Source organism: Thunnus thynnus, chromosome 22 (assembly GCF_963924715.1).
Source record: "Thunnus thynnus chromosome 22, fThuThy2.1, whole genome shotgun sequence".
Lineage (NCBI taxonomy): Eukaryota > Metazoa > Chordata > Actinopteri > Scombriformes > Scombridae > Thunnus > Thunnus thynnus.
In genome coordinates, this window is record NC_089538.1 from 3,766,426 (window position 1) to 3,794,347 (window position 27,922).

The window sequence follows — 27,922 nt, forward strand, 5'->3', positions numbered from 1 at the left end:
TTGAGAACAAAGTGACAAAAAATTGTGGGAAGCAAAGACAAACATTTCATTGGTCTCCTGTCGTAAAACACACAACACTTTGTGTGTGTGAATCATTAGAGATGACTGGACAAAACCTTATGAAGCTTTATGTCTTTATTTTGTTCATGTGTAAGCCATGTTGGATGTTGATGTCCTATCTACAGTCTGTTTCCTAGAAATGACTTTTAGATTCTACTAAACTGCACCAGCAAATATGTTTAGCAGGAAATGTAATGTTGACCCAGTTATGTTTTCTGTCAACATAATGAGTAAATGTCATTAATTAACATATTTAGCAAGTTGCAAAATGTTGCTGACGAGGTAAAACAAACCTTACCCGAGAGCAAACAACATCAGGCTGATGTGACAGTAAACATGTGGATTGTGTGTGTTGTTGTTTTGTGTGAAGTGACTTACAGTAGCAGTTTACTGTGTTCCTTGTCAGAGGGGCGGCTGCTACAGTCTTGTCTGCACCATCAGTCATTTTAGCTCCACGGGGGAAGCAGGTAGCAGCAGTCAACCAGTCAACTGGGTCAACAGAAGTCGGCCTACATCCCGTTTTCCAAGAGACAGGTAAGGACAAGATACTGTCATATCCTAAACCGAAGTCCAAATGAAAAGGTAAATCTGTCATTTCCTACTGTCATCACAGATGGTGAACATGGAGGTGGATAATGGATGACCAGGAAGACCAGTGAAGGATGGACAAAGAAGAAGAAGCAGCCGGAGATCCCTCTGCCCTGGGGAGGATGAGCCCCCTGAGGAGAGTTCCTCCCAAGGTTTCTTTCTCTCTTTTTTCCTTAAGCCAGTTACTGTACAGCTGGACAAATCCAACTCCACTTCTCATCAACAGAGACATTACTGGATCTGAAATTCATGTAGAATTCTTGTCATGCTGTAGATAAATAAAGTATAAGAAAATGCATGGTTTTCAACAGGAGGATTTTGTTTGAGTTATGTGTACACATTCCTAATTTTAAGTGTACAGCCCTTAACCACTTTAATGATTATGATGTATTGTACTCAAAACATTTGACTGCAATCGGTTAATCCGCGTGACGTCACGCACGTGCGTACGTCCTTCTTCGTCAAACTGGAAATGTCCGCCATGACTACTGCTGGCTCTGGGAGAGGAATATGTTAAAAAAGTTTTTTGCTTGTGAGTAAATTCGATATATTTATAAGCTGAAGCAGCGAAAGAAAGGGGGACCTTTTTTCCTCCGGTTAACTTGCGGTGGGACTGACGGTGAAGATATCTTAAGAGCTAATTTTTGCAAACGTTACCGTGCTGGCTGCACTGACCGCCATCACACGGATGTTTTCCCTGGTCGCCCAAATCTGGTGAGTTATCATGGATGTATTTCAAGAGCTTTTGTAATACATCCATGTGAGTTATTCGTTGGTTAGATCCATATTTTGTCGTGTTTAATTAACGTAACGTTAGTAATATTTAGTGTGTCAGTTTAGAGTTGTTATATGCACTTGAAAAAAATAATTTTTGTGAATCATAGCTACCTAATTAAAAGTCGAAACGTAGAAACCAGTAACGTTAACGTTAACTTTTTTGTGGACACTTTATGTTGCATTAATCGTGCATGCTCTTAAAGTTTTCTGGTTCTTTTTCAACCATAAAATGGCGGCATGTGACGCATTTTTAATTGGCATTCGGCACGCAGGTTTGGGCATGTTTCAGTAAAGGCAATGTTTTTTCATTGAAGTTTTACCCTAATGTAATGCAATTACGCTGTACTACATGTCATGTATTTTTGTAAGGCGAGTTAATGTAAAATGTTGGCTCTAAATTTGTGTGTGAAATAACCCCGTCACGGTCACGGCCAGGGCTCAGTGGCCTGGGTCTGTGCGCGGTAAAATGACTTCCAAAGATTAGAAGTGTTGCTGAAAACATGATAATAAGTAAAAAGAAAAACACCCAAGGTCCATATCTGCCTACTAAACCTAAGAGCTAGTATAGGCTTTTGTTTCTTTTATTTTTTGGACTGTTTTGAAGATTTGTATTTTTTTCTATGGATAAATAAGGATTTTTCCTCAGCCAAAGTTTAAATGCATTAAGTAGCCTGTTACATTGTTTGAACAATTAGGCTACACCCAGCAAAGCCCTTATTACGATGTCATGTAATTTCTGTAATGTAGGGTAACTGATACATGTTCAATGCTTCTTTGATATTTTACTCTGGTTTTGTAAAAAGATTTCAACCTATCTAACTTTTCAATCTCCTGACTCTTCAGGCTGAATCTGAAGCAACTGGCTGATATACAGGTTCTTCAATCTGGTATGTCCATAACACTCCTCTCATAACTGTTTTCACTCTATATGTTAGAATTGTAAATAGAATTCTGGCTATTTGTTTAATTTGGTAATTTCGGTTTTCCAATGGCTTAGAAGTGCAAGCTCTGACCGACATGCCCCTCGTCTTCAGAGCTTGTTCAGGAAGAAAGCTGCACGCACAGGAAAAGTTGCTGAAGTCCTCAGTCAGATCTTCAGGATTTATGACCTTAAGGTAAGTTGGTCAAGCTTCTTGGTGCTTGATAATGATGTTACAGTAGATTTTGGTTTATCTTTGGTAGAATTTTGGAAGGGTTATTTGTTTTAATATAGTGTTGTGTGGCTATGCTGTTTACCAGCCATGGTAAGGCAAGAATATGTTCTCGCTCCCAAGGAACAAGTTGATGTCCATGTCAACCGTGCTGCTGTCTTCTGTGTGCTCCCTGCATATCTGAATGAGGATGACTCTGGATTTCTGAAGCAATGGGATGTAAGTCAGTATATTATTTATGATGGTCAAAGAGTTAAATCTTTGTGTTAATCTAATCCAGTAAATAACTTTTTTGTCATTATGAGTTTGAATATTACCATTGTAGTCATCATAGAGTATAGAATGGACACATATTAGAAAACAAGCAAGTGTTGAATATGCTGTCCACTTATGGATGTCTTTGAAATTAAGCTCTTTCTGCAGTCTACCATAAATTCTTAAATGATGGCCAAAGTCTTCATTTGGGAAAGGCTTTTGTAAGAGACAGGCCTTCATTTTCAATTTCTCTTGTTGTCTATTTGATACAAAATCAACACTTTCTCAATGTTGATCTACTTAAAAAAAAGAAACTGAGAGCAGCAAAGTGGTGAGTGTAACAAGACTTAGTGCTGTGGAAATGGGCATTATATTAAATTTACTATGTGAGGTGTTGAAGTTGGCTACAGGTAATTCCAACCCCCTCAGTATGTTTTCACCTGGCCTTTATTAGCAACGTGCCTGTTCGTGCTGGCCGTGCCCCTGGCTATTATTTTAGACTTGGCGATTATTTGAAGCTAGCCTTGAGAATTTACAGTCATTCAACAGCCCTTTAATTATGGAAAATTTTAAATGCCCCAATAATAAATGAAAACAAATCAAACCAAACATGACTAGGTCAAAACCTGGTATATGGCTGGACTGTGTGTGAAACAGTAGAGGGATTTTGATTTGAAACAACAGATACAGGAAGTCCAATTTATTTTCGTAATTTTCACATAGCTATCTAGCTAGTGTGCGGCCATTTTGAAGTGACGTCACTGCCTACGTAACAAGGTTGGTTGGTTCCGTTGGCCAGTGAAGACAGTGAAGCAGTTCTGAACCGGGTAGAATACCACACGTTTTGAAAATGGAGGAAGAGGCCTGTTGAGTCTGTGACAAGTCCCATTGCCTATGCATACGAGCCAATAAGGTGTGGGAACCAAGCAGTGGTACAGGTGGAAGAAGTCGTGGAGCCGGTGATTTGGGGTCAAGGGCGGGTCAGCAACATTACTTGGTGTCAGTGTGGTTATTGTACGCCAATGCCCACTGTGCTAGAGTCCATCGGCTGTCAGGAGGCTGGTCTGGACCATTTTCTATGCGACCGCTCCTGCATCACGATGGCGCGCACATTCAGCATCCTGTGCCGGCAAGTGGACATGTTGGAGGTGGCAATGCTTTCACTGAGGGACGTCAGAGCTGAAACACTGGAGCGTCCTGTCAACAGCAGGTAAGTCAAACTAGCGGTAACTGCGGGCGAATGACCAAGTAACGGTATGCAGTAAAGAAAACAAATACATGCCACATGGTGTTGGCCAGAGACAGGAATATGATAACATACAGTGCAAACAGTGTTTCCACGTGCAGTTTGTGTACATATAGTTGTTGTCTGACCGAAACGTCTTTGCTTATGTTGTTTTTCCGGTACTAATTACTAGCTAACCATTAGCGTGAGCTAGTTGACGCTAACAGCTGTTAGCTATCAATGATGGTACCTTACGTTAGTTCGCTGGTTCACATAGCTGACTATGTTAGATACTGCTACTGGTGAAGGAGCCAGTGAGATGCACAACATGTCTGAGAGGCCGGACATAACAATATGATGCCACGTGAATGCTTTCTATACGTTGTTTGTTTACATCATGTTGCGCAGCACGTTATGAAACCAACGTTTGGGAAAGCACTGTCAAAACACTGTGAAGTAGACAGTTTGATGTTGGAAAGGAAGACGCCCTGTTATATCTTTCGTGGCAACAAACAACTAGTTTATGAACTTAAAAAACTAAGACTGCATGAATAGCAGACAGTTCTGGAGAGGAAATGTATGGATAACTTACATGTGGTTATACTAAAACTATGAAAAAAGGTAACTTCTGCACACTTACTCCAAGCCACAAAAGTTTAATAATGTCAGTGTTTTGATTCTACTTGGATCTTTGTCAGGTCACAATGTTCAAAAAATGGAAAACATACCTATATTTATACATCATGCACACCAATAGGCTGATAAGCTCTATGTTGGCAGATGTGATTATTCATCCAAATCACCCAGGGTGATAAACATCCAAAAACAATTAACAATTCAATAAAGCACATAGAAAAAAGCAGTAATACAAAAGCCATACTTCAAAATATCAATCATACATCTTATTTATAAACATTACATAAGATTCATCATCCCATATATCAGAATGTACATCACTTATGTTCAAAAATATATTGTTTACTAAATCTAACCAATACATTTCTTTTCAATCAGTCTCTTTAGGTTGACTGCATACATTTGGCTATTTGGGGAAGAAGAATTGGATCCCGATTCCAGCCTGTGTGGTCAGCTCCATCAGGGCTGTTTTTCCCTCCCTGGAGTACCATGGATTTGAGTATGCCTACATGTATGATGATTCGTTCAGTGTTTGCCATTAAATACGATTTACTGTTTATATTTAATGAAGTGGTCGAATGTGCATTTAAATGCTATTTAGTAGTTGTGTTGCTCTAATACTCGTTAGAGTTTACCATCAAACAAATAATTACATTTATTATTATTATTATTATTATTATTATTATTATTATTGTGGTGATTTAACATGAGTTTTAGGTGAATACTTTCAGGCCTGGATGTTTATATGGGTTGTGGTTCATTAATTTTGGCTGCTATATTGAATAGCCAGGCTCCCATCAGACAAATCCTGTGCTGCAGAGATGCTGTGGAGATCTTTGGACTAGAGGGTGTGTGTCGGGGTGGGAGGGGTGCAACAGGTGTTCATGGGTACTGCTGTGTGGAGTGATAGATGTGTTCAATGTGAGAAAAACACTCGTTGAACTTTATTGCGGTCAGTGATGATATGATGATCAGCTATGTTTCTGTGACAGATGTTTGTGAATACTGCTTTTTTGGTATGGGCATAGTTGATGTCTTAGTGCCTGCCAATTTCTGTGAGTTGCTGTCTCTTCCCTGCCTGGCTGGCGTGTTTTAGCGCTCTTTCCCTGCGGCGGACTGATGCCTCTGTAGTGCTGTTGTCAGCGTATGTTGGGCGGTCAGTAGAGCACACATTATAACCAGTGAAATTGAAAACAGACTGAGCGGCTTTAGTCTGTTGGTCCTGCAGACCACTAGCTCGCCCGACTCAAAGATCTTCTCCTCTTTGTAATCTTCATCCAAAAAATGCTCACTGCAAACCTGGGAGTCACTGCTCATCGGAGGGCTCTCTCGCTTGAGAGCTGCTAGCCAGCACAGCAGGACTGTTCTCCGTTTCAGCGGCAGTTTATGGAAATGGACTGTTTTGTCCTTAGCTTTAACCCTGTAAAACTCCTTTTTACATCCAGGAGCAATACAGTAGTGGCCTCCCTTTTGTCGTCTTTTGTCCTGTGGCTCCTCGGTCTCCATCATCTATATCTTAAACGTTACCTGTCTCCGTCTCTCACTTTCTCTATCTTTACCTGTCTCTTTCTCTCACTATCTTTCACTGTTTGTATCTTTCACTATCACTGTCTTTCACTATCTCTATCTTTCACTATCACTATTTTTCACTGTCTCTATCTTTCACTGTCACTACTTTTCACTGTCTCTATCTGTCACTCTACCTTTTGATGTAGTGTTTGTACTGTATGGATGTGTAAACCAGAAATGGCTACAGCAGTACACACAGTATGGTGAACATTTTATATGAACATTTAGTATGCACATTTTACCATACTGTTTGTATTGCTGTAGCCATTTCTGTGATATGTCACTGTAGGAAATGTGGTAAATCAATGAACAAAACTGTTTATGGCAATATTGGATTTTTATGATTATAGCATCAAGTGATGAAGTACCTTGACTTTGTAAGTTATTCCAATTGCTGAATTAGCCAAACACTGATATTCCTGTCTGGTTATTTTATCCATGAACAGTTTTTTAATTGATTTTCCAGAAAAATCAATTGGTAATTGATAAGATTGGTATTAGTAAGATCACATACCATGCGTTTGTCCACTCATAAATGTGGTGGTTCTTTCCTCGTGCCATTTACCAAAGGCCCTTGCACTGTTTTTGAAGTTTTTATCTCACTTAATCTCAACAGTGTTGTTTTTTGGTAACTTAATAAAAGAGTAACTTATGTTTAAATCATCTGTGTTAACCTGTTTTTAATGTTTACTGTCTTTTTGTGTCAAAGCTACTTAATACAATTCATGTAATCTGTTTAAAAAAATGTTTTAAGTTCCTTAAAATGGAATTTTGAGTTAAAATTAAGTGAAATATTTAAGTATAGGGAGGATTGTACAGCTTTGAATTTAAACAAATTAAAGTGAACATTGCCTTAGTGAGAAATTAAATGTTTTCTGTTAAAGTAACAAAAATTTTACAGTTAGCTATACTTGATTTTTATTAGTACTCTGAAAACAAAATACTGAGTAAAAATAACAATTAAGAATGTTTGTGTAACTTAAAAAATTGAGTATGTGTCACTTGAAATTACCTAGTAAAAACTACTTAATCTAATATGTTTCTTGAATTTACAAAATGGAGTAAATTTATGATATAATCTGTTTCAACAAATCTTTTGAGTTAAATTAACTTATGGGGTTTTGCAGTGTGGTTAAAATGATCAGTGAACAGGAAGTTACAGAGGCTGCTAAATCGCCTGGAGCAATTAATGTGAAGATGTTCCCTTGCAAAAATGTTTCAACTTCAGCAAAACATCTTTGTGTTTCCCGGGGCTTCATGAATTTGACTTATACGCGTAAATGTCATTTTGTGAACCCAAACCGCTGAAAAATTGACAATTCAGTGAGTTATGATAGCTGTAACAGCAGATAGACCTCTTGTATGCATTTGGAGGTGCAGCTACCCTGTTACAATATGGCAGCCCTGTGATTAGCAATGCCCAATGTGGTATCTATTTATCTATTCATGGTGACAGTGTAGGATATATGGATGTTGTGCTCTGCTGTGTATGATGTATTGTATGTATTTGTGTTGGACTACTGTCTGTAAAGCAAATTGCCCTTCAGGGACATTGAAGTTTTTCTGAATCTTGGATCTACATCAGTGGAGGCTGGTCCATAGCGGCAGAGGAGGTTGATCCCCCTCAATTTTTTGAGAGGCAAGAGGGACATCAAAATATAAAAAAAGAATATCTGGTTGAAACAAACCATTACCAAATCTCAGTATTATTTATAAAATATTTTTTCTCTCTTCTTTGGAAAAAATCCATTATTGAAATTCTGTTTAAACTGCTTCAACAGTGACACCTGCAGGGCAGGAGGAGAAAGAGCAGTCTGTGTGAAGTGGTGGTGGGGGGCAGTGTGGGAGAGTGAGAGGGAGTGGGGGACAGAGGAGGATGGGTGCTTGCTGTCCGCCGCAGGGCGGGATCTATTTTTTCTACATCTCTTTAATGTACTTGAATTTTTTTCCATGCTAATCTGATTGGCCAAGACAGGTAAAATGATGCTCCAAGGGAGGACGTCCTCCCTAACCAATCAACAACCAGAATGCAATATTGACATCGTGTTGGTCCAATGATAGTTTCCAGATTTCATCTTCAGTTCTCTCCACTGTAAAGCAGAGTAGCAGCAGTAGATAGCTCCTTGCGTTAGCCAACGCAACAGTTAGCTTGTTGTAGCAGCCTGAAGGACACTTCATATATCCATGGAAGGACTGTTAAGCAACCGGAGAAACAACCAGGAGAGTTAGCTTGTTTGTCATAATGATGTCAGACTGGTTAACCAGCAGCCATAAAGTTCTGTTAACTAACAAACAAGATGACCAACAGCCACAAATGGACATTATAACATGAATACTTCATCTCCATGACAGAAAGAAGACGTCAGATGACGTGAGTCAGATACAGCTTCTCTCTCTGTCTCTTTGGTCACTAATTTCATCTCTGATGGTTAAATGTCTCTGTGGCTCTTGTGTGAATTTATCTCCCTAACAAGAATACAGCAGAGATCATATAATGTGCTGTAGGTAGTTTGCTTGTTGAAGTTACAGTGAGATGTCTGGACTCACTCATTCATTTGGAATTGATCAGTTTTTAATTGAGTGGTTGTTCAGTCACCTGTTGATGATGTGTGATTAGTGAATGAGTGTGCAGGAGGTCTGGCTGCCTGCTTCTGACAGGTTCTTTAGTTTGTTTTTAAGCTGAGTCGTATATTGAATAATAAGCTTAAAGTAACTAGAATAACAAGTGTTAACTAGTGGTGTAACAGATTGTAATTGATCCGTGATCCGTACGGATCGCCGCCAGCGGTTCAGCAGGCATATGAACTGTGGATTAATTGCAAAATGTAATGTCTCATTTAAGACAAAGTAAACAAATTGCTGTAAGTACAAGTCATGAACAGACAGCGTGTCGCTAACAGGGATTTTGAAGAGCGACATTCAAACCAGCATCTAACGGGTCCAAAGTGATATTTGAGTTATGTTTACCTGCTATTTAATGTGCTGCAGCTGAGCAGCTGATTAGCATCTAGCTGCTAACTGACGTTAGCAGTGAATGTTTGTTTGGTGGCTTGTTCAATAAGCTGCAGGACAAGACGTGTGTTCATGTTTCTAAGTTATCATCAAGTTTTGATGATGTGGACCGAGGCTGTTTCATACATTACAATGTTCAAAAGAGGAAGGTATCATGTCTCATATTGCAATAATTGAGCATTGAATATTTAATATATTTTATTTTATTTAGACATTGGACATCTTAAATGTCGTTTTCATTTGAGACCATGGGCAAAAGTTTCTTGCTGTAAGTGTGTTATAGAATAAATGGAAAACAAAGTTTTATTTGCCTCCCCCTTATTTTTTTCACTGATCTTAAAAATGATCTGATCCGTGACTCAAATCCGTGATACGATCCGAACCGTGAATTTTGTGACCCGTTGCACTCCTAGTGTTAACATGTCAGCTTTGTAGACTATATTTTATATGTGGTGCACATAGATAAGAGTGTGTAAGTCATGTATTTGATGCATGCATTCATACTTTCTGATGTGAACCTACACTTTTAGATCTGTGAATGTTTTTAGTGTTCAGCATTGATCTGAACCTGTATCACATTATAAGCTTTGTGGTACTTTATATATTTCTGTATACTAAGAAAATACACAGGAAACACATGTAAATCATGTGATATCTTGTCTGTTTCTGATGAAAACATGAATCTGTTGTCACAATAGAACAATACTATAAATTTGAATTTAACTATGTTGGTAAAATGACACATCCTGAACCACTGCATAGCTAAAATGAACACTTCTTTGTTTAGAAACAATATGTATATGCTAAATGTCTTTAAAGAAGCAGCATTTACACCACTCAGGGGTTTTTGTTTTTAAAAGCAAATTGTTTTATTGGCATATAAAATTACCCCCCACCCCACTGATTTCATCAGGTGGGTGACAGTGATATAGTTTGATGCGGTTTGTTGTAAGAGTCCATGTTGGTTTTCCTCCTGTCCTCCCCAATGTTTTGAGTCACCAGCTGCCACTGATCTACATGTATATGAATACCAGCTGTTTGACACAGGGTCCTTCCATGTCAGGGTGTGAAATAAACATAAACATATTCAAACATAAAGCCACTGGCTGTGGGTTGAGCTGTGGTTGTGGCATTGGACTTGGTTATTGTTAGGGCTGTCTCAGGGGCAGAGGCGAAAAAATATAAAGGGCACCTGATACATTCAATGGACCCCCACTTCATACTTTTTCTTCCATATAGTGCACCGGATAGGGCACCTTTTTTCATTGAAAGGGCACCCAATTCTGCACTTCAGTACGTTAGACTTAGGGGAACCCTAAATTACACTTTTACCTTTTTTTTTCCACTAGAAAGGCACCCATACAGAGCCTCCAGCTCACCCCATTACATCCTCTTCATTTAAAGTGCACATCATATTTTCTCATTTTTGGGGGTTCATTACAGGGCACTATCAAATTTTCTTCCACTGAAAGGGCACCATGAGGATACTGCATTCCAGATTGTCATATAGAGGCCCTCTATAGGGCATTTCATCCTGATTTATCCATAAGTAGACAGTTATTACACTTTAGAGGGCATTTTATCCACCAGTACTGGTCTCCATAGAATACCCTTTGTTATTTACATTTTTACAAACGCCATTCAAAGTGAATTAAGTTAGCCTAGCTTAGTAGAAAGCCTGGAAGCTGAGCTCTGTCCAAAGTTCAAAAATATGCCAACAAACACCTTTAAAGGTCACTAATCAACAAGTTATATTTCCTATGTTTAATTCATACACATTTTAGGGGGAATTACCTGCCTAAACTTTTTTTTCTTAGCAAGCCAAGTTAGCTGTCTGCTAATCTAGGCAAAATAGTCAAGGAAAGACAAGAAATAATAGTATTTCCCAAATTATAAAACTTTTTAAAGTTAGCTGCACTCCTTATTTGGCACTACTGTTTAAAGATGTAATGCTTCCATCCGTCTCTGGCAGTTAGCTTGGTAATATACAAAAGCTGAGTTAATAGCAGGAGAAAGGTGAGCGCTGTTGACAGTATCGGACTGCGTGCGTGACCCGGTACATACGGAAATTGTAAAAGAAATTGTTAAAAAGATTGTCTTTTTGTCTAGCACAAGGTGACAGTATGTGGTCTGATAAAACCAGCAGACATACAAGTTATGGGAGTGATTTATTCCAGGATGCAGTTTGAGTGCACTACGCTTCCTGATGAGGACACACATTTGTTTTTAATAGCAAAATCAACAGATCAAACAAACCAGCAGAAAGAGAAAAAGAATAAAACAAAAACAGTGTGCTCAAAGTTACATGGTGCCATCACCTGTGAAAGTCTTTCACTATTATATTGGAATATCATAATTCCCACCTTCCCCTTTGTCAAAGGGGACATTGATACAATGACGACACATCACTAGAAAACTAAGAACAAGCTGAACATGAGCAGAATATGTACAAAACATACGTAAGGTATAAATCAGAACGAGTGAACGTGATCCGCTGTATTTTTGTATCAAATACAAGATGAACCAAGGGGTGTTTCTGGTGACAATGGTAGCATTGGTAGTCTGCAAAGGCCTTTCATCCAAAGACCTTTTGATTCTGAGTCTTTAGTCTTGTTCGGTAGCAGTCCGGTACTTTTCGACAGAACTGCTCACACCATTAGTGCAATCAAACAAACAAAAAGACTTCAGCAAAAGGCAACAGAAACACTAACCAGTGTTTACAAGTACTGAGAAAAATGACAAAAACTGACAAGTGTATCAAAAATATCCATATACAGTCATCACTGTGTAATTGTGAGTATCTTTATAAGACAATGAAATTATTTCCAGTTAACAAAGAAGACCATAAAATTATTTTACTCATGAGATTACACTGCAAATATTGAAAATGGATACATGTGAAGCAGGCAATGGTGCTGAGGAAACTGGAAACAGTGAAATTTGTCAAATTCAGGAAACTCAGTGAAAGGTCACTGCAAAAAAAGAAAAAAAAAATGCGTAAAATGAGTATTTTGGTAGTAGTGTAAAACACTCACACACATGTCAAAGGGATTATGTACAAAGTGGAGATTCATATTTACACATTTACATACAACAAACCAAACCTTTAAGGAGACATGATTCCACCGTGGGCTATGCCTAATATAGGCTGATACAGTAAAATATATCAACTACACCTTCCCTCCATTACAACGACCTGTCTCCAGGGGAACGAGTCCGCTTTTGACTTCTGACCCAGAAAGTGTGGGGAGGAGGAGGAAGGGGCGTAACGTTATTAGTAATAAATAAACTCAACAGATAATGTCACTGAGCAGATTAACATCCGCTGTTTTAGGCACCATGGGACAGACGATGAGCTCCTACAGAGGCGGTGTGAGAATACACAGATATGAATGTAGTGGGATTTCAGAACATTGAACAACGCTGTGTGAACATACTGTATTCTGAAGAAGCTGAACTTTGCCAGTACCTGTGTGTGGGAATTTAAGAAAGTGCAACACCGCCCTCTTGTGTCTGCATGCGTACACTCCTCATATGCAAATTCACAAGGGTTTATCATATCCTACTGTACATTCCATTGAGAGAATATTATTGCCTTTGAAGAGAGAGTGTCTTGTAATTGTGGGAAACAAAGTGAAAACAAGAAGGGAGAGGAGAACTGTAAAAAAACACATTTTTTAAATTGGATTTCACTACCTTACTGCACACTACCCTTAGTGCATGGAAATCATCTTAGCACACCAGTCTAGGGCCACTAACTACCTTGAGTGGCTACAGCCTCTTGGTCATGGATGGTTCAACCCTCTCTCACTGTGAATATTACTGGAAACCAGTGAGTCATGCTGGCTGATTGAGTGTCTACAAGTGACAGAGAACGTACACAGATTTTTTTTTTTTTCAAAACACAGATGAGTGAGTGTCCTTGGTGTGACGCCATCAAGACCTCCATCCTCAACGGGTGCTAGTGTGGGTCTCCAGGGCTAGTGTGGGAAGTGAAGAGGGGAGGGGGGCTCGCGATGACGTAAATACATTAGGTAAAGCAGTGCGCCTCCCATCCCCAAGCAGAAAGAGACTGAGTGGGAGGAAAAAAAGGATGGAGGTAAAACGGACATCCCTCCATCAGGCCCAGCCCCTCCAAAAAACAAAAAACAAATCACACCAAAGCTGGAGCTGAAGGGTTGAGGAAGCCATGGAGTGGAGGTGAAGTGTCCAACGAGGAGGAGAAGGAAAAGGACAGGAGAGAGAAGGAGGAAGGCAGAGTGGAGTCCCTGTGCTCGTTAGCCGGCAAGGCTAGGCTAGGCTAGCTCATTAGCGTTGCCATGGCAGCCATCAGCTGGTCAGGTAACTGTGTAGCTCTCTGGAGTTGATGCTCAGGACCACACCCGAATGGTTGCCTGGCAACAAGAGGGAAGAAGAAACAGGACAAAGGCAAGGAAATGAGCAATGCTGAGGAATCATGACACTCTGGTTCACTGGTGATAAAAATACTCTGTGGAGTTTTCCTGCACTTTCAATGTCACCAACACACGTTGTGTGTATCCTTAAGACCTAACAAATGTTCTGAATGCCTTTTTTTACTCATAAAAAATGTGCAAATCATGAATTTTTAATGTTTTGAAACCTGCATTGATTACATCATGCATGTATTATGTCAACTAGATACCATATTGTAAGATGGCATCCCATTCATTCCAATAAAAGTTGGGGCACATATGCAATTTTGGGCTCATGGATCAAATTTGAAATGAGTAAAACTACAGTCATTCTGGACCATTTGTGATGCTCATAAGAATGTATTTTTTTTTTTTTTTTTTACTATATATGGGGAAAAAGTCCTTTTGGCCCAGATGACGTCATGTGACCTGTAATACCAAACTGTTGCCACTACACCAAAATCGCCTCTCAGTGTAATGCTAATGCTAGGTGCTTGGTTTTCATCCATGTTTGCTAGCTAGCAGCCTTCTTCCCTTTTGCTATGTTTCTTGCACATTACTGTCATCAACCACCAGTTAGAGGAACTGTTTAAAGACACACTTTCCCTTGTGGACATGCTAGTAGTGGATGAGCAAATCCTCACATTTGAGGAACAGGAACCAGCAAATGTTTGGTATTTTTTTCTTGATAAAACAAACTAATTAATCAAGTAATTGACAGCTCTGCATAAGTTTCAAACAAAACAGGGCTCCACTCTTCAAAACATTTTCCAAAGTGCCACTTTTGGTCATAAGCTCCACAGGGTACCTTTAATGTTTCTATCAGCTTAACATCCATGCAACATTAACAATAGTTCTTATATGGTAGCACTTTAAATGTTGGTCATGCTCAGTGGTGTAGTGGTAGATAAAGAGTAACTTTTCATTAGTTATTGTTATAATGGAAAGCAAACATGTAACTTTTTACTTTGTACATAAAAAGGATTTTGCTTTACTTTCATCTGCATGACAGCACTTAAAAGAAGTAACAAATATACTAGGAATTTATTCACTTAGGATGAACATCATCATGAAGAGGGGGTGACCTCCATTAATCTTCCACTACATCCCTGATCAGAAGGCATTCCATCACCATCTAAAGCTTAGCTATCATATCATACTGGGATACACTGTATAGAACTTTCTGAATGAAAGGCATGAGTCGCCATAAGTAAATACTAAAAGGTATAATCACATTAGAAATGTCCTAATTCACCATAATTCATGTGGAATTTGGGACTACCTTGAATTTGATATACCCTTAATTTGTTAATAATTATGACTAAGCTGTCATTAGTTGACAGCTGTTCTAAATGACTTATACTACATACATTTTAAGTATAAATCAATATTAATTAGATTTTTTATGCATATTTTTAGAACTTTTTAGGAAACAATAGCCCCATTTATTGTTGGTCTATTAGGTCTATTACATAGGCTACTTATGTTTAAGCATTATGGCTCAATAACATGATATGGCATAGTCTTGACATGATTTTAATTTGCTAATGCAAGTGATGACCATGCAAAGCCTTGTGACCAACCATGGAGGCAAAAGCAAAAATTTGAATATTACTCTCAAAGCCAAAAGGCTTTTATTAATACCAGTGATAAGGATAAAAAGTCCTCCAGTACCTTGGTGTGTGTTAGCTGCTGGTGTTAGTGGCTTGGGTTTTAGTAGCAGTGGTTAGTGGTAGTCCTTATAAGGGAACGGAAGGCGGGGCTACCTCCTGCGTTACCTAGAGTCTGCGAGTCCAGGTCGTCGTCGATGAACTCCTCGCCCTGGATAATGTGCTGGGTGTCCTCGCTGTGATTGACAGGGCTGGTCATCTCCTGCTCCTTCTCATTGTGCATCTGGGCGTAGACGTTGCGGCTGCCCGGAAGCTTCCTGAAAAATAGCGGGGGATAGGCATCCTCAGTCCTAAGCCAAGGACTGTGGGATTTGTTGGTTTTTGTAAGATGGGGCTGTAGTTTTGCACTTCATGTTTTAATACAAGTGACTTTTAGGTGGACGTTTGTGTTACGCACACGAGGAGGTGCTGCTGGTGGGTTATTCATGTGAAAAAAAAGCATGCAGTTATCACAAGATGCCACACACAATAAATCATCAACTATGAATTTTCATGCAAGCTGCTAGGACTGGGATATATGATGCTATATACTGTGAGACGACAGAACTTTATTTAACAGAAAATGTTACAAATCAATCAACAGGTCTGTTATCTGGCAATGTTGAGTTTATAGGATTTAATGTGATGAAGTACTTTGGCAGGTATCTATGAATACCAATGACCTGGGTGACTCCCTGACTTTTCATCTCGTGCAACAAGCTGGTCAAAGTTTTCATTATCTGATGAATATTCCTGAGGATGTTTTCTAATGACTTAAGTAATTTCCAAACTTTTTATTTGTGACATTTTTGGTTCAGAGTGAAATGTCTCTACTATTATTGGATAGATTCCATGCATGACATTCATGTACAGGATGAATTATTATCACTTTGGTGATCCCTGATGTTTTTTATCTGGTGTCATCATCAATTCAAAACTTCAATTCATTCAATATGGTTTATGACCAAACTTTGTGTTTAGTGCTAATTAGCAAACATTAGCATGCTAACACACTAGACTACAACAGTGAACATAGAAAACTTGGCAAGCATTTAGCTCAGATCACTGCTAAGTACAGCATTAAAGAGCAGCTGGTGTAGACTCTTAGTCTTTTTTTAACTAACAGAAATTCTGTTGGATTTCGGGAAAAATCACTTTCATGTTATACAGTATACCAATAAAAATTCCATATACTATGAGAGAAAATGTTATCCATATAACTCACTCCTACAAGTTACCCATTTATTGTCTGCATGCAGACGGTTATTTTAATGTTATTAGCTTCCTCCCACCTCTCTGTTGATGCTTTGAAACTCAACTGTGAACTTTGCTGATTTTCAAAACATCTAGAATGAACTTGGAGTACGTTTTTGGACTTCAGGTAGTCACTATTGTTGCTGTAATAAAATCAGGGAGTGTACCTTTAAAAGTTAATTAATTAAAAATGAAATATTAAGTTTTACATCAATTTGATGCTACAGTGTTTCTGAACTCTTGAGAAGAGAATACAAAATACTCTAAATACTAATTGAAGCAAATTGCTGGGGTCATGAGAATTGGAAGGCCAAAAAATTGAATCATAGACCATATTTAACAGTTGGTGTTAGACTGAAGAAAACACTACTATTGTCACTTTTGGTTAAACAGTGTTTTTGTGTCTGCTATAGAGACAAAAAGTGTTTCCTGATCCTAGCCTTATCTGTCTGAACTGACAGACATGTTACTGCTCTTTAACATGACACTCACCTTTTGAATTTGTAGAGGATGAAGGAGCCGGTGGCAATGATGCTGATTAGGAAAATGACTGCTAGAGCCCAAACACCAGGACCTCCAGCAGCTCCATGGTAGCCTGGGGCAATGATACACACACATATACCAATAAAGAAAGCATTATGCTTGGACAATCAGAATCTAGGCTAATTTTGACTGGAAAAAAAAGAATGCTATGAAGTATAGAGAGAATGAGGAAGATCTCAATACAAAGTCTGCAGGAACAAATGTACAAAAGTGGTAGAAAGTAGAGATAAAGACCATCAAAACGCATAACAGTTAAAGTTTTTCTTGAGGAAGCAATTCTTCACAGATTGCATTACCATTTTAAATTCAGAGAAGGGTCAGTCCCTTGGATATAAAAGCACAGCACGGCACGGCACAGACAGGCTCAGACTGGATAAGATTTGGATTTGTTAGGAAACCAGGAAAGGAAAACGCACAGGAATCAAAGTCAAAGCTAAAGTGTTGAGGTTAAGTGCAACCATACAGAAAACTGTAGGTGTATGATTCATGAACGCACCAGTCTCTGCTGCTGTTGGTGTTGAGTCATTAGCAATTAGACCTAGCCCTTGAAAATAAATCAATGACATGCAGTTATCATTAAAAAACATTAAAAACTGTAGTTTTTAAAAAGCAGACTACATGGGAGGTGATGCACACAGTATTTAAATTTACAGTGCAGTACCTGCGTTTGGGTCAGCTAGCATCACCAGCACTTGTAGACCTCCTCGCACCATGAAGCTGACGTTGTTGTCATTGAAGGCCTGCATGATGGCTGGAATACGCTGAGGATCAGAAAATATTAAATCAACAAAACTTTCTAAGATAATATAAGTCAAGATTGATTGATTGATTGATCCCAGGAGGGAAATTTAGAGGTTAGCATAGCAATATAGCATATTCTATTCCAGAGTGAAAAAATATGGGAGATATTGTGAAAATCAACAACATAGAGAAACTGTATTTGTGCGTCTTTGTATTCCCACTAAGAGAATGCGATTCTGTCTCCTAAAGTTATAATTTGTAAGGCAAATTGTATAATGTATAATTTACTGGATGTGTGTTTACCTTATCTACAAACACGCTCCTCTTGGCTGGTTTGCTGTCCAGCGGGAGGACGTACAGGTTAGCAGTGGTAGGGAGACCCGGCTTCACCACGGTAACCAGGGACTCCTGAGGGACACCTGTGATCTGGGTCCAGAGGGTCAAATGTCAGTTATAAATAATCTTAAAGCTGCACTTATCAATATTTTGATATTAACAGTGTATCAAATGCCCATGTTTATGGGAACTGTGTTGCTTGTAGTGCCAAACACACAAAAACTTTGCAGTTCCACTCAGCTCTACTGAACTTTTTAGCCTCTTTTAGCTGTTTTAGTTTTAACAGCTTGGTTTTTTAGCCAGGCAGCTGTTTTTGGTGAAAAAGCTATGATAAACTGACTGTACGCTAACAAATAGCAGAAAATGTTAGCAACTGGCTGGTGAACGTAGCATGTAGCAGCTAAAGAGCCAGATATGTTTCAGAGCTAAATGGAGAGTGACCATTGGTCTTAATATTTATCAGATGGACACAAAAACAACTCAAATGGGATGTTGCTCTATGTCTACTGGATGTATTATTGGCAATAGTTTGCTAATGCTAACACCTTTACCATGACAACTTTAAATAGTAATGGTAAAATATATCTTCATATTTTACCTATGAATAACCATTTAAAGATGATTTTCACAACTTATTTTAAAAGTCTACTTCCTACAGTAACTAACTTCTGTTTTACTGTTCTACCTCACACAGGCTCCGCCCTCTACTGGACTCTATTGGTAACACTCTCCTCCAATCACATGCACGCAATCGCCAGCTGAAATTTGCATGCCGGCCAATCAGGATGTGCCCACTGATTCCGTGTGTCTCACACAGTATATAAGGCAGCGCCTCACTGCCACTCTCATCCTTCTCACTTCAGCGACAGCAAATCTGCTCACTGGTCTTACCTCTCCACGAATGGAGTCGCCACTCCAGCAAGCTTGTTCCTGCCCATCATGCCCTGGCTTCATCGCTGCCACCTACAGATATCTCTTCTGCTTCACCTCGGTCGGGACCACGCAGAAAGTGGCATGATGCAACCACCACTCTGCGTTTACTGCCGAGGACTCCCTCCATTTCAACGCCGGCGATGGTGGGACCATTTTCAGCTGTGTGACACTGAAGTGGCAGGATTGATTTCCTTTCCAAGAGTGCAGTGCCACATGGACACAGGCTGTACCGGTGTGCTCACCCAGAAGTGGCCCTCCTGATTCCTCACCCAGCTGGCTGGTCAGAAAGCAGGAAGCCGCTACGGCCACTGGTGCAGGATATGGACATGCTGGAATATTTCGAAAATTTTCTGGCAATTTTCTGGCAGCTAACAACCTGGGAGTTGTTACTGCCGTGGGGAATGTGATGTTGCTTGCCACAGTGGGCTCACGTTATGTGTGGCTGGGACTCACTGCCCTACAGAGAATGGACAGAGAATACCTCCAGGGAGCTCCCAGGGAGGTTTTTTTTTTCGGGTGAATTTCCTCTGTCACTCAGCGCTTTAAGAGGCTGGAAGACGTGCAGCATCGCTGCAGCACCATGGCGAGAAGATTGTGCAGGCAGGGCAGGGCACCATCAGCCCCCGCCACATCAGCCACCTTCTGGACCACCTTGATGGAGACACCGCAGGACCGGAGTGGCCCATGCCAGGACGAAAGACACTGGCAGATCCCTGCAGAAGCCCTGCGCATGGGGAGAGTCTGCAGTGCTGTCAGCGGGAGAGAGTGTCACATTGGCGTGGGCTATGTTCATATTCATGTGTTCTGCTGTGTTGAAAATGTTTTAATAAAACACATTACATTTTCTATCAAAGTGCAGCTCCACTTCATCCAGCTGGTCACAGAGGCTGCGTAATGCAGTAAGTACTCACTGAACTGGCGCCCCTGCCTCTCTTCCCTCTGTCAGTGAAGCAAATGGCGGGTGGCCTCATTCAGCTGCACGCTGTGCTAGCTGGAAAAAGCTCAGTACTAAGCTCAGTCATGAGTGCTATGTTCGGTGTTATGTTGTGAGAAAGAAACATAACCTGCCTGACATAGCATCACACAGAAGCAGATCTGTCTCTTGCTGTGCTTGCTGGTACTGTTATCTATCAGACCAGCCAGAGTGGCTCGTCTCCCTGGGTAATGGTGAGGCGGCGAGTGGCGTTATATCCTCACTGACGAATAATGCCTTGCACCCACACATTGATCGGGGAGAGGACGTTTCATGTCTGCTTAGTATCAGCACTGTTTCCAGCTGTTTCCCGCTGGCGTACACACTCATCTATCAGGTTAATGATAGCACGGCCAGTGTCATTACTTCCTCTGTAGAAAGTAATGCCCCAGGCCTGCACACAAACCAAGGAGAGGAGACATCGGGTCTGCTATGCTCGCACTGACGCCTCGACACAACATCAAATGCTGTTTTGAGGCAGCCAATGGTGATGCTTTCAAGGACCACACTGTCAGCTTGGCCCTTTCAATACCATTCCCCCATGGGCCAATCCTCCGTTTTATGGAAGGTTTGGCAGCGAGGAGAGCCAAATTGGAGTACCAAAGCTTTGTGGATGACGAGTGGGTGCTGCACCCCAAGATGGTGCAACAGATTTGGAATTGGTTCGGGAGTGCGGAATTGGACCTGTTAGTCAGTCAAAACAACACCCACTGCCCACTCTGGTTCTCCCTGATGTCGCAAGACAATCCACCCCTGGGGGTGGACAAGTTTGAACATGCTCCATGGCCAAGGAGGTTGCTTAACACCTCTGCTCCTCTTTCTCTCATTTCCCCTCTGCTGGAAAGAGTGAGACAAGAGAGACTGTTGGTCATCCTGATAACCCAGGACGGCCGGACGGCTGTTCGGTGCCATGGTATGCAGAGATGACCCAGATGTTGGCGGTCCAGCCCTGGTCCTTTCCCCCAGGAGGCAGGCTTGGCTCCTGAGAGGAATAAGCTTCTGTGGGTTGGACTGTGAGCTTTGGCAACAGACCTGTCTTCGCCCACCCCCTCATGAAATGTTTCTTACAGGGGGTTAGGAGACAATGGCTGGTGATAGGTGTCTCCACCCCCAAGAGGGAACTGCTGTCAGTGCTCGCGGCCCTAGTGAGTGATCACAACGAGCCTCTGGAGCACTCTTCTCTGAGACCGTCATCACTCAAGACAGCTTTGCTCCTTGCGCTGACCTCAGCTAAGAGAGTGACTGAATTGTGCGCTCTGTTGGTTTACCTCCAGCTGTTTGCCGCTTCGTGGTGACCATAGCGATGTTACTGAGAACTATTCAGCTAGAGGAGTTTTTTCCTCCATCCCATGGGGACACCAGGGAGGCAAAACTGCACCTCTTGTGCCCAGTGCATGTGTTGGCATGTTACCTCGAATGCAGGGCCCCCTTTCGGTGCACTGTGCAGCACTGAATACGTGGTGTGGCAGCGTCTATGGCCTAGTTCAGTGGGGTGAGTGTTGAGGACATATGCATGGCAGCGTCTTTGTCTATGCCTTGTCCATTCATAAGGTTCTATCTCTTAGACATGATGAGTTCCTTTTCAAGATTTAGTTTATTGTCCTTTTCTTGTGTATTTGCACACACACACAAAAAATGAAATGCTGTTCCTCCCAGCCCACAGCAGTGCAACAACAGAAGGGATAAAGAAAGTACATGTCTCAATTTGATGTAGACAGCTCTTGTATGTCAACAAGTAACCAGCACTGATAGGGGAGTGAAATAATCCCGATTTTTCATGGAGAGAGAGAGAGAGAGAAAGAGAGAGAAAGAGAATACCACCAACAAGTGCCCCTTTATTTCTATTCTTATCTTCACAAAATAACTCTTCTGTTAGCTTCCTCAATGTAGTTTCTCATTTGGAAGGTTGGTAACAGTGGCAGCTAGCAGTTGACAGCTAGCTAGTTGTTTTGATTTAAAAAATATATCCAAAGATGATACTTCCTCCTCTGCTCCCACTGACCAATGCTGCCACCTCCTCTCTAGAGTCCCCTCCAAAGACTACCCGGAGGTTATTTTACAAACGGTCCAAGTTTGAGATGTATTCAGGAGCCCGTTGCTGGTGAAGCCACACTCTCTCATTCCAGAGTGGAAGGTCCATGCTCACAGATGCGACTCAGGACTTGTAAAAAGGGTGGTGTGTGTGTCAGCTGTTGTACACCTGACCCCCCACTGGACAATTATATACCTGCATTTTTCTGTGATCCAAGATGACTCAGGAAATGGGGTGTGCAGGATGTCTGGTGTTTGACCTGCGAGGTTAGGCCATGGTTTCACCCAGTTCATGTTAATGTTACTGGGCTGGGTTGGGCCCACTACTGCTCCACTTAATCAGCTGGGTTTATAAAGTAGTAGGAGGGCCGCAACGACCAACCTATAGCCGGTCGGGCTCAGTGAGGCAGTCTGATGAAATGTTTGCAGCAGAGCAAACATTCACCGGGCTCCACCTACTGTACCTATAGAGTCCAGTAGAGGGCAGAGCATGTGTGAGATAGAACCTCAGACTGTAAAAAATATGGACGTAGTCACCATACCGTCACCCACTAGTTTGCGAACTGTTGATTTGTAGCCTCGAGTGTAGCGATTTGACCACCGTCATCTTGGATTTGGCTGTCGCCATGTTTGATTTTGGGAGCCAGAAGTTACTATATCTGGACAAGAGGTTTGATCTGACCATAGTGGTAGCTACTAGCTCTGTTAGCACGGTGCATTTACAATCTGTGATTAACAGTGATCATGCTAATGCTAATTTTCACTAGCAAAAACAGGCCTAAAACCATTAAAACAAAATGTACTCACCGGAAAAACTGATCATCTGACTCATTGATAGGCCTTTTATTAAAACCAAATGCTGAACAAGACTTTTTTTAGGCGATCACAATGTTCAATTAACTTTAGTGAACTGAAAACACACTGTGAAATAGCAGGAGCTAGGCCTATGGTTACGTTACGTAAGCAACGTTGTTGCCGTGGTAGCGCCTTGTCAATCACAACATAGTCACACCTTAAACCATACCCTGCTTTATCGTCAAATTTAAATTAAATGGGACCATAATTTACAAAGTGAACATCATGCTGCATTTAAGAAGACACTGAAACTACCCATTGAGATCATAAACTCATTAGGAAACAGTTAACTGAGGTAATAAATCAAGAGAGAAGTAGGGTCATTTTCTCATAGACTTCCATACAGTCGGACTTCTTTTTGCAGCCAGTGCAGTCGCCCCCTGGTGGTTATTAGATAGAGTGCAGGTTTTTGGCACTTCCGCATTGGCTTCAATTTTCAGACCTGGAGGTTGCCGCTTGGATAGAACCAAGGTTATAATACTGTAACCCTAGTTCTATAAGCACAAGCAGAACCTTCTACCTGTGGACCCTGCCACTCCTACACCGTCTGCTGAAGTGGTTTTTGGATGAGAGTGGCAGTGAGGCGCTGCCTTGTATACTGTGTGAGACACATGGAATTGGTAGGTGAGTCCTGATTGGCTGGCTATGTACATACAAATTTTAGTGGGCAATTGCGTGCGTGTGATTGGAGGAGAGTATTACCCATAGAGTCCAGTAGAGGGCTTTGTCTGTGCTTAAAGAACTAGGGTAACAATATTGTAACCTTTGTTTTATAATTGCTCCTTTTGTACCTTTTGTAAACTCTGCTTTTATATGATTTTTTTTTTTTACATATGTAAAAAGATATTGGATGTATTATTTTCTAGACCGTATTATGTAAAAAAAGAAGGTAGGCTGTGTTTAAATCATCATCTAGTTTTTACAGTGTGTTTGTAGTCATTTCATTTTAAAGTCCTACCTTAGCAAGTATTTTGGTGACCACCTGGCCAATGTCCTCTCTCCACTCTGGGATGTTTGGGTTGAGGCGATCTAGGTTCTTGCTAAAGCTGAGAGGGATAACCTGGAAGTTATCTGGGAGCGAGCAGAACAGAGGAGATGTTAGAAATCAGTGAAACTGAGTCATCGCACCAGTAGAAAATAACATAATGAGATATTGCATACTGAGTGCTGAAGATGAACCAGCAAATACAATTGAAACTACAGATGTACTGTAGAAACACACAAATATGTGCTGAATGAACAGATGTGCATTGTTGGTTATCACCTTGGAGGGAACATATGTGGAGAATTCAGTCCAGACATGCAGATGTGCATTTTTAGCATGAACAGATGGAACTGGCACTGTATATAGAACCACAATCAAAACAGCTTACTTTCACTGAAATGGAGCCAAGTCATAATTCAGACATAAAAATCAACCTCAATGTTACATTACTGTACTGCCGCAAACAGTAACCACACTATCACTCTCTTAAGAAACAAAAGCTGGCAGCTTATGAATAAAATAAGCACATCTGTTTATAAAAAGAAATCTGACATAATTCCTCCTGTGACACACTTACCACCAACAACAACAGATGACATCATAAAATATTTTGAGGCAACAGTGGAAAAATGTCAGGCTGCAGATTTGCCTCAGCTTTGTCCGAATTAGTCAAGCTCTTTTTTAAAGTCTGACTTTTGCATCACTAAATCTGTCTTTTGCAAATGATGAGCTGATGATTGAGCCTTGAGTTAAGATTTTTTTTTTTTTCAAACGACTGTTTCCAAGAATAAGAATGAACTTTTAAGATAAAAGAACTGAGCTATAAGCTAACTGGGATTTTTTTGTTGTTGTTTTCCTTTTAGTTCAACTGTAGCGAGTATGAATAGATAAAGCCATGCTAAATGTCAAATATGTGGTGTATATTAGTCATCCTGACAAAAACAACTGAACAGAACAGTGTAATCTTTTCAAGTGTAACTGTACTACCCTCATTGAACCGTCACGAGAATCTTATTTTTTTTACATTTATGAGTATTTGATTGATTTACCATCTTATCTGGTATATTGATGGAATGTGCAGACATATAATAGAAAAATAGACAAAACCGAGGTTTATTCTCAAAAAGTGAACCTATATTTTCACTTAATTCATCAAATGTGGTTGCACATTTACAAGTTAATATTTTGCTGCTGCATCAACCCAAATTTACTAGGAGGTTCATTTAAATGTTTTAATGTTACCGTAGACTCGGACAGTCCTGGTATCCTGCACCATGGATCGGCCGTTGGAGGCTTGGACGGTGACTGAAACTTCTCCTGCCTCTGGGAAATGAGTCAGCAAGCTGTTCTGCAGAGTCAGCTTAGGCTGCATGAGACAGTCACAGCAGGTTGGCTGTTAGTTGGATCAACTGTGGTTGAAAAGTAGGCGATGGCAAAACAGCTTGCTCGATGACATGATGGAATTGGGCTCAAACTCACATTTTTACTTAAAGCTGTAATAATAAGCATTTTTTATGGAAACAATGGATGTAATGACAGTATTTGATGTAAAAGGGGTCACTTGTAGTGATGAACCCACAAAGAATTATCACCAGACAATGAAGTTCCCCTCAGTTCTGTGGAACTTCATCCTCTTTTAAAACTTGTGTCCAGCAGCAGCAGGAATCTGTTTTCTGATAAACCCACTGTACACTACCTGCCCAGCACCAAACAGCAGACAGGCAAAGCTAGAGACTAGCCAGTAAACATAATGGAGGATTTAGCAGCTAAAGAGCCAGATATTTTTCTCAAGAGCTGAAAGGAGGGTGAATATCGGACTAACATTTGTCAGGTGGACAGAGACTGAATTCAATATGAATGCTAATGTTGCTCTGCACTATAATGTTTAATCTTTATCCTTTTTTTAAATTAATATGTTTGCCAAATAAATTGTGATATGATAAACACTGATAATACTATATGTCATAAGTTGTTTTTACCCCCCAAGTGGCAAAAATTATCACTTAATGCAGCTTTAAAGAAACCTTGAAATTTTATTTGTCTTAAAAAGTGTTAAAATCTATTTGAATGTCAGTATAAAAGTTTTAGTGAGTGCTTTACCTGCAGGCTGTCTCCAATCCACCAGTAGAAGACAGTCAGGTTGGCCTCAGTGGGAAGAACTATGGCTGTCAGATTGACCTCATGGTTTCTTCCAGCAATGGGAACCACTTCTAGGTGTACTTCCTGTAGAGGTGCTGTAAGAGATGAAAAAAAAGTGTTTTCATGGGTTGACAAAACACACAGTTACATTTAAACACTACAAACTGGAAGTAAGTGGTGTACAGGTCAAAGTGATATAAATGAATTTTTTATATAAGTGCTCAAAAATAAGAGAGAAAATATCTAAGGCCAAACCTAGTTTGATCTTGACAAAATGAAGGGGAGACATCTCAGTGAGTCTCCCACATCTTCATTATCAGCTTAAACTCACACAAAGAAACCAGCACTTTGAGTTTTAAAGCTCCACAAAGACAGCACCGTCTTATCAAAGTAAAAGGCAACATAAAACAGAGAAGGACCTCCAATCCCCACTGACACAATAGATTTGCCTTATGATAAAATTCAAATGTCAGACATGGTCAGAAGAACAAAATCATTTCTGCTCTGGAAGTAAAAAATGAAAAGTTATCATAGAAGTGAGATTCAAACCTGACTCCTGAACAGCAGGTGGTGGGTGTTAGAAAGGAAAGCTAGACTTATCAGAGATGACTGAACTGACTGCATCTCTAGCAGGCATTAAAAGACATTAAGGTAAAAGGACCTAAATGTTTCCTTATCAAAACATTCAGTGAGCGTCTGAGATGCCGACCTGTGACCTGGATGTACATGGTGGCCTCGTCATGCCCTGCCATGTTCTCTGCCTTCACCGTGACTTTGTAAACGCCTGGATTTTCGTAGCGATGCTGGATGGGTTCATCCGTCACTGTCAGGTTCTGGTAAATGGCCCGAACCCCATCGCCGAGGTCCACCTGGTACTTGGTGCTGCTGGTGTCACCCTGTGCAGAAGGAACAAGGACGTTAAGCTGACTTAACTTGAATGAAGAAGGAACAACCAACAAGAATGAGAAAGTGCGTTTCATCCTACCTGCTCCTGGTGGACAATGAATGTGATGTCATCACCGGGCGCCACGGCCAGCATCTGCCCTTTGATGCCCACCTGTAGTCCTTTAGGAGGCAGCAGAGGGCAGTTGTGCTGTTTGGCGCTCTGCTGCTTGTTTAGCCCCCCTTCACACACATTAGATATCACCTTCCGGTACCTGAAACACAGCGGAAGACAGTGCAAGTGTCAGAGTATGGAGGTGTACGCCGAGTCTTCAAAGGAATAGCGACATTTTGGAAAATATGCTTATTTTTATTATTTTCAAGAGTGATATGAGATGTTATCCTCATACCTGAGCATTAAAGACTGGAGCTGGGAGGTAATTAGCTTAGTTTAGAATAAAGACTTCAAAAATATGCCTAGCAACAACTCTGAAGTTCACTAAAATCTTATTTGTTGAATCCAACAAATGACAATTTGTGGTTTCAGAAAGAGTTATGTGCTATAAAAATGTCTTGGACACAGCCAGGCTAGTTGTTTCCCCCTGCTTGCTAAGCTAGGCTAACCACGTCCTGACTCCAGCTCCATACTGGACATGTAATTGATATGGTTCTCTCATCTCACTGCTGGAAAGAAAATGAATAAGTGTATTTCTGAAAATGTTGAATAAATTCTGCAACTTCTGTGTGTTTGTGAACATGCACAGACCCAGTGCTGGACTGGAAGGTTTGTCCTAGATGGCAGTCGTCTGGTGGTGAGTCTGGGTCGTGCCAGAAGTCGGAGAAGCAGCGATCGCCCTCAGTGTGGGACCGCTCAAAACCATAGTCACTACATACA

The 27,922-nt window shown here is 40.6% G+C and overlaps 1 protein-coding gene and 1 long non-coding RNA gene across 15 annotated transcripts in view; one reads left to right on the forward strand and one right to left on the reverse strand.

The window, feature by feature from the left end:
- Positions 1-30: 30 nt before the first annotated feature.
- Positions 31-27,874, forward strand: LOC137174847 (uncharacterized). Of its 4 annotated transcripts, XR_010925487.1 has the most exons (8): positions 33-594; positions 674-1,362; positions 2,269-2,312; positions 2,423-2,540; positions 2,700-2,795; positions 3,870-4,041; positions 5,071-5,203; positions 17,117-17,205. It is a non-coding gene; the product is annotated as an uncharacterized lncRNA (long non-coding RNA). The 4 variants fall into 4 exon arrangements; XR_010925490.1 differs by lacking the exon at positions 3,870-4,041 and having other exon boundaries at positions 31-594; positions 17,117-17,206; XR_010925489.1 differs by lacking the exons at positions 3,870-4,041; positions 5,071-5,203; positions 17,117-17,205 and adding an exon at positions 27,792-27,874 and having other exon boundaries at positions 32-594.
- sorcs2 (sortilin-related VPS10 domain containing receptor 2) overlaps positions 11,423-27,922 on the reverse strand; it is a 347,047-nt gene continuing 330,547 nt past the window's right edge. For 4 of the 11 annotated variants that reach the window (XM_067580332.1, XM_067580342.1, XM_067580341.1 and 1 more), the window contains 12 exons: positions 27,794-27,913; positions 27,131-27,302; positions 26,855-27,041; positions 26,107-26,240; positions 25,249-25,372; positions 23,980-24,092; positions 18,197-18,319; positions 17,814-17,913; positions 17,649-17,696; positions 17,102-17,204; positions 15,473-15,678; positions 11,423-13,667 (listed from right to left, as the gene is read on the reverse strand). In XM_067580332.1, coding sequence (XP_067436433.1) covers positions 13,603-13,667; positions 15,473-15,678; positions 17,102-17,204; positions 17,649-17,696; positions 17,814-17,913; positions 18,197-18,319; positions 23,980-24,092; positions 25,249-25,372; positions 26,107-26,240; positions 26,855-27,041; positions 27,131-27,302; positions 27,794-27,913 — 1,495 coding nt within the window. In that variant the 3' untranslated portion in view covers positions 11,423-13,602. The other 7 variants (XM_067580335.1, XM_067580334.1, XM_067580333.1 and 4 more) reach the window with 7 other exon arrangements.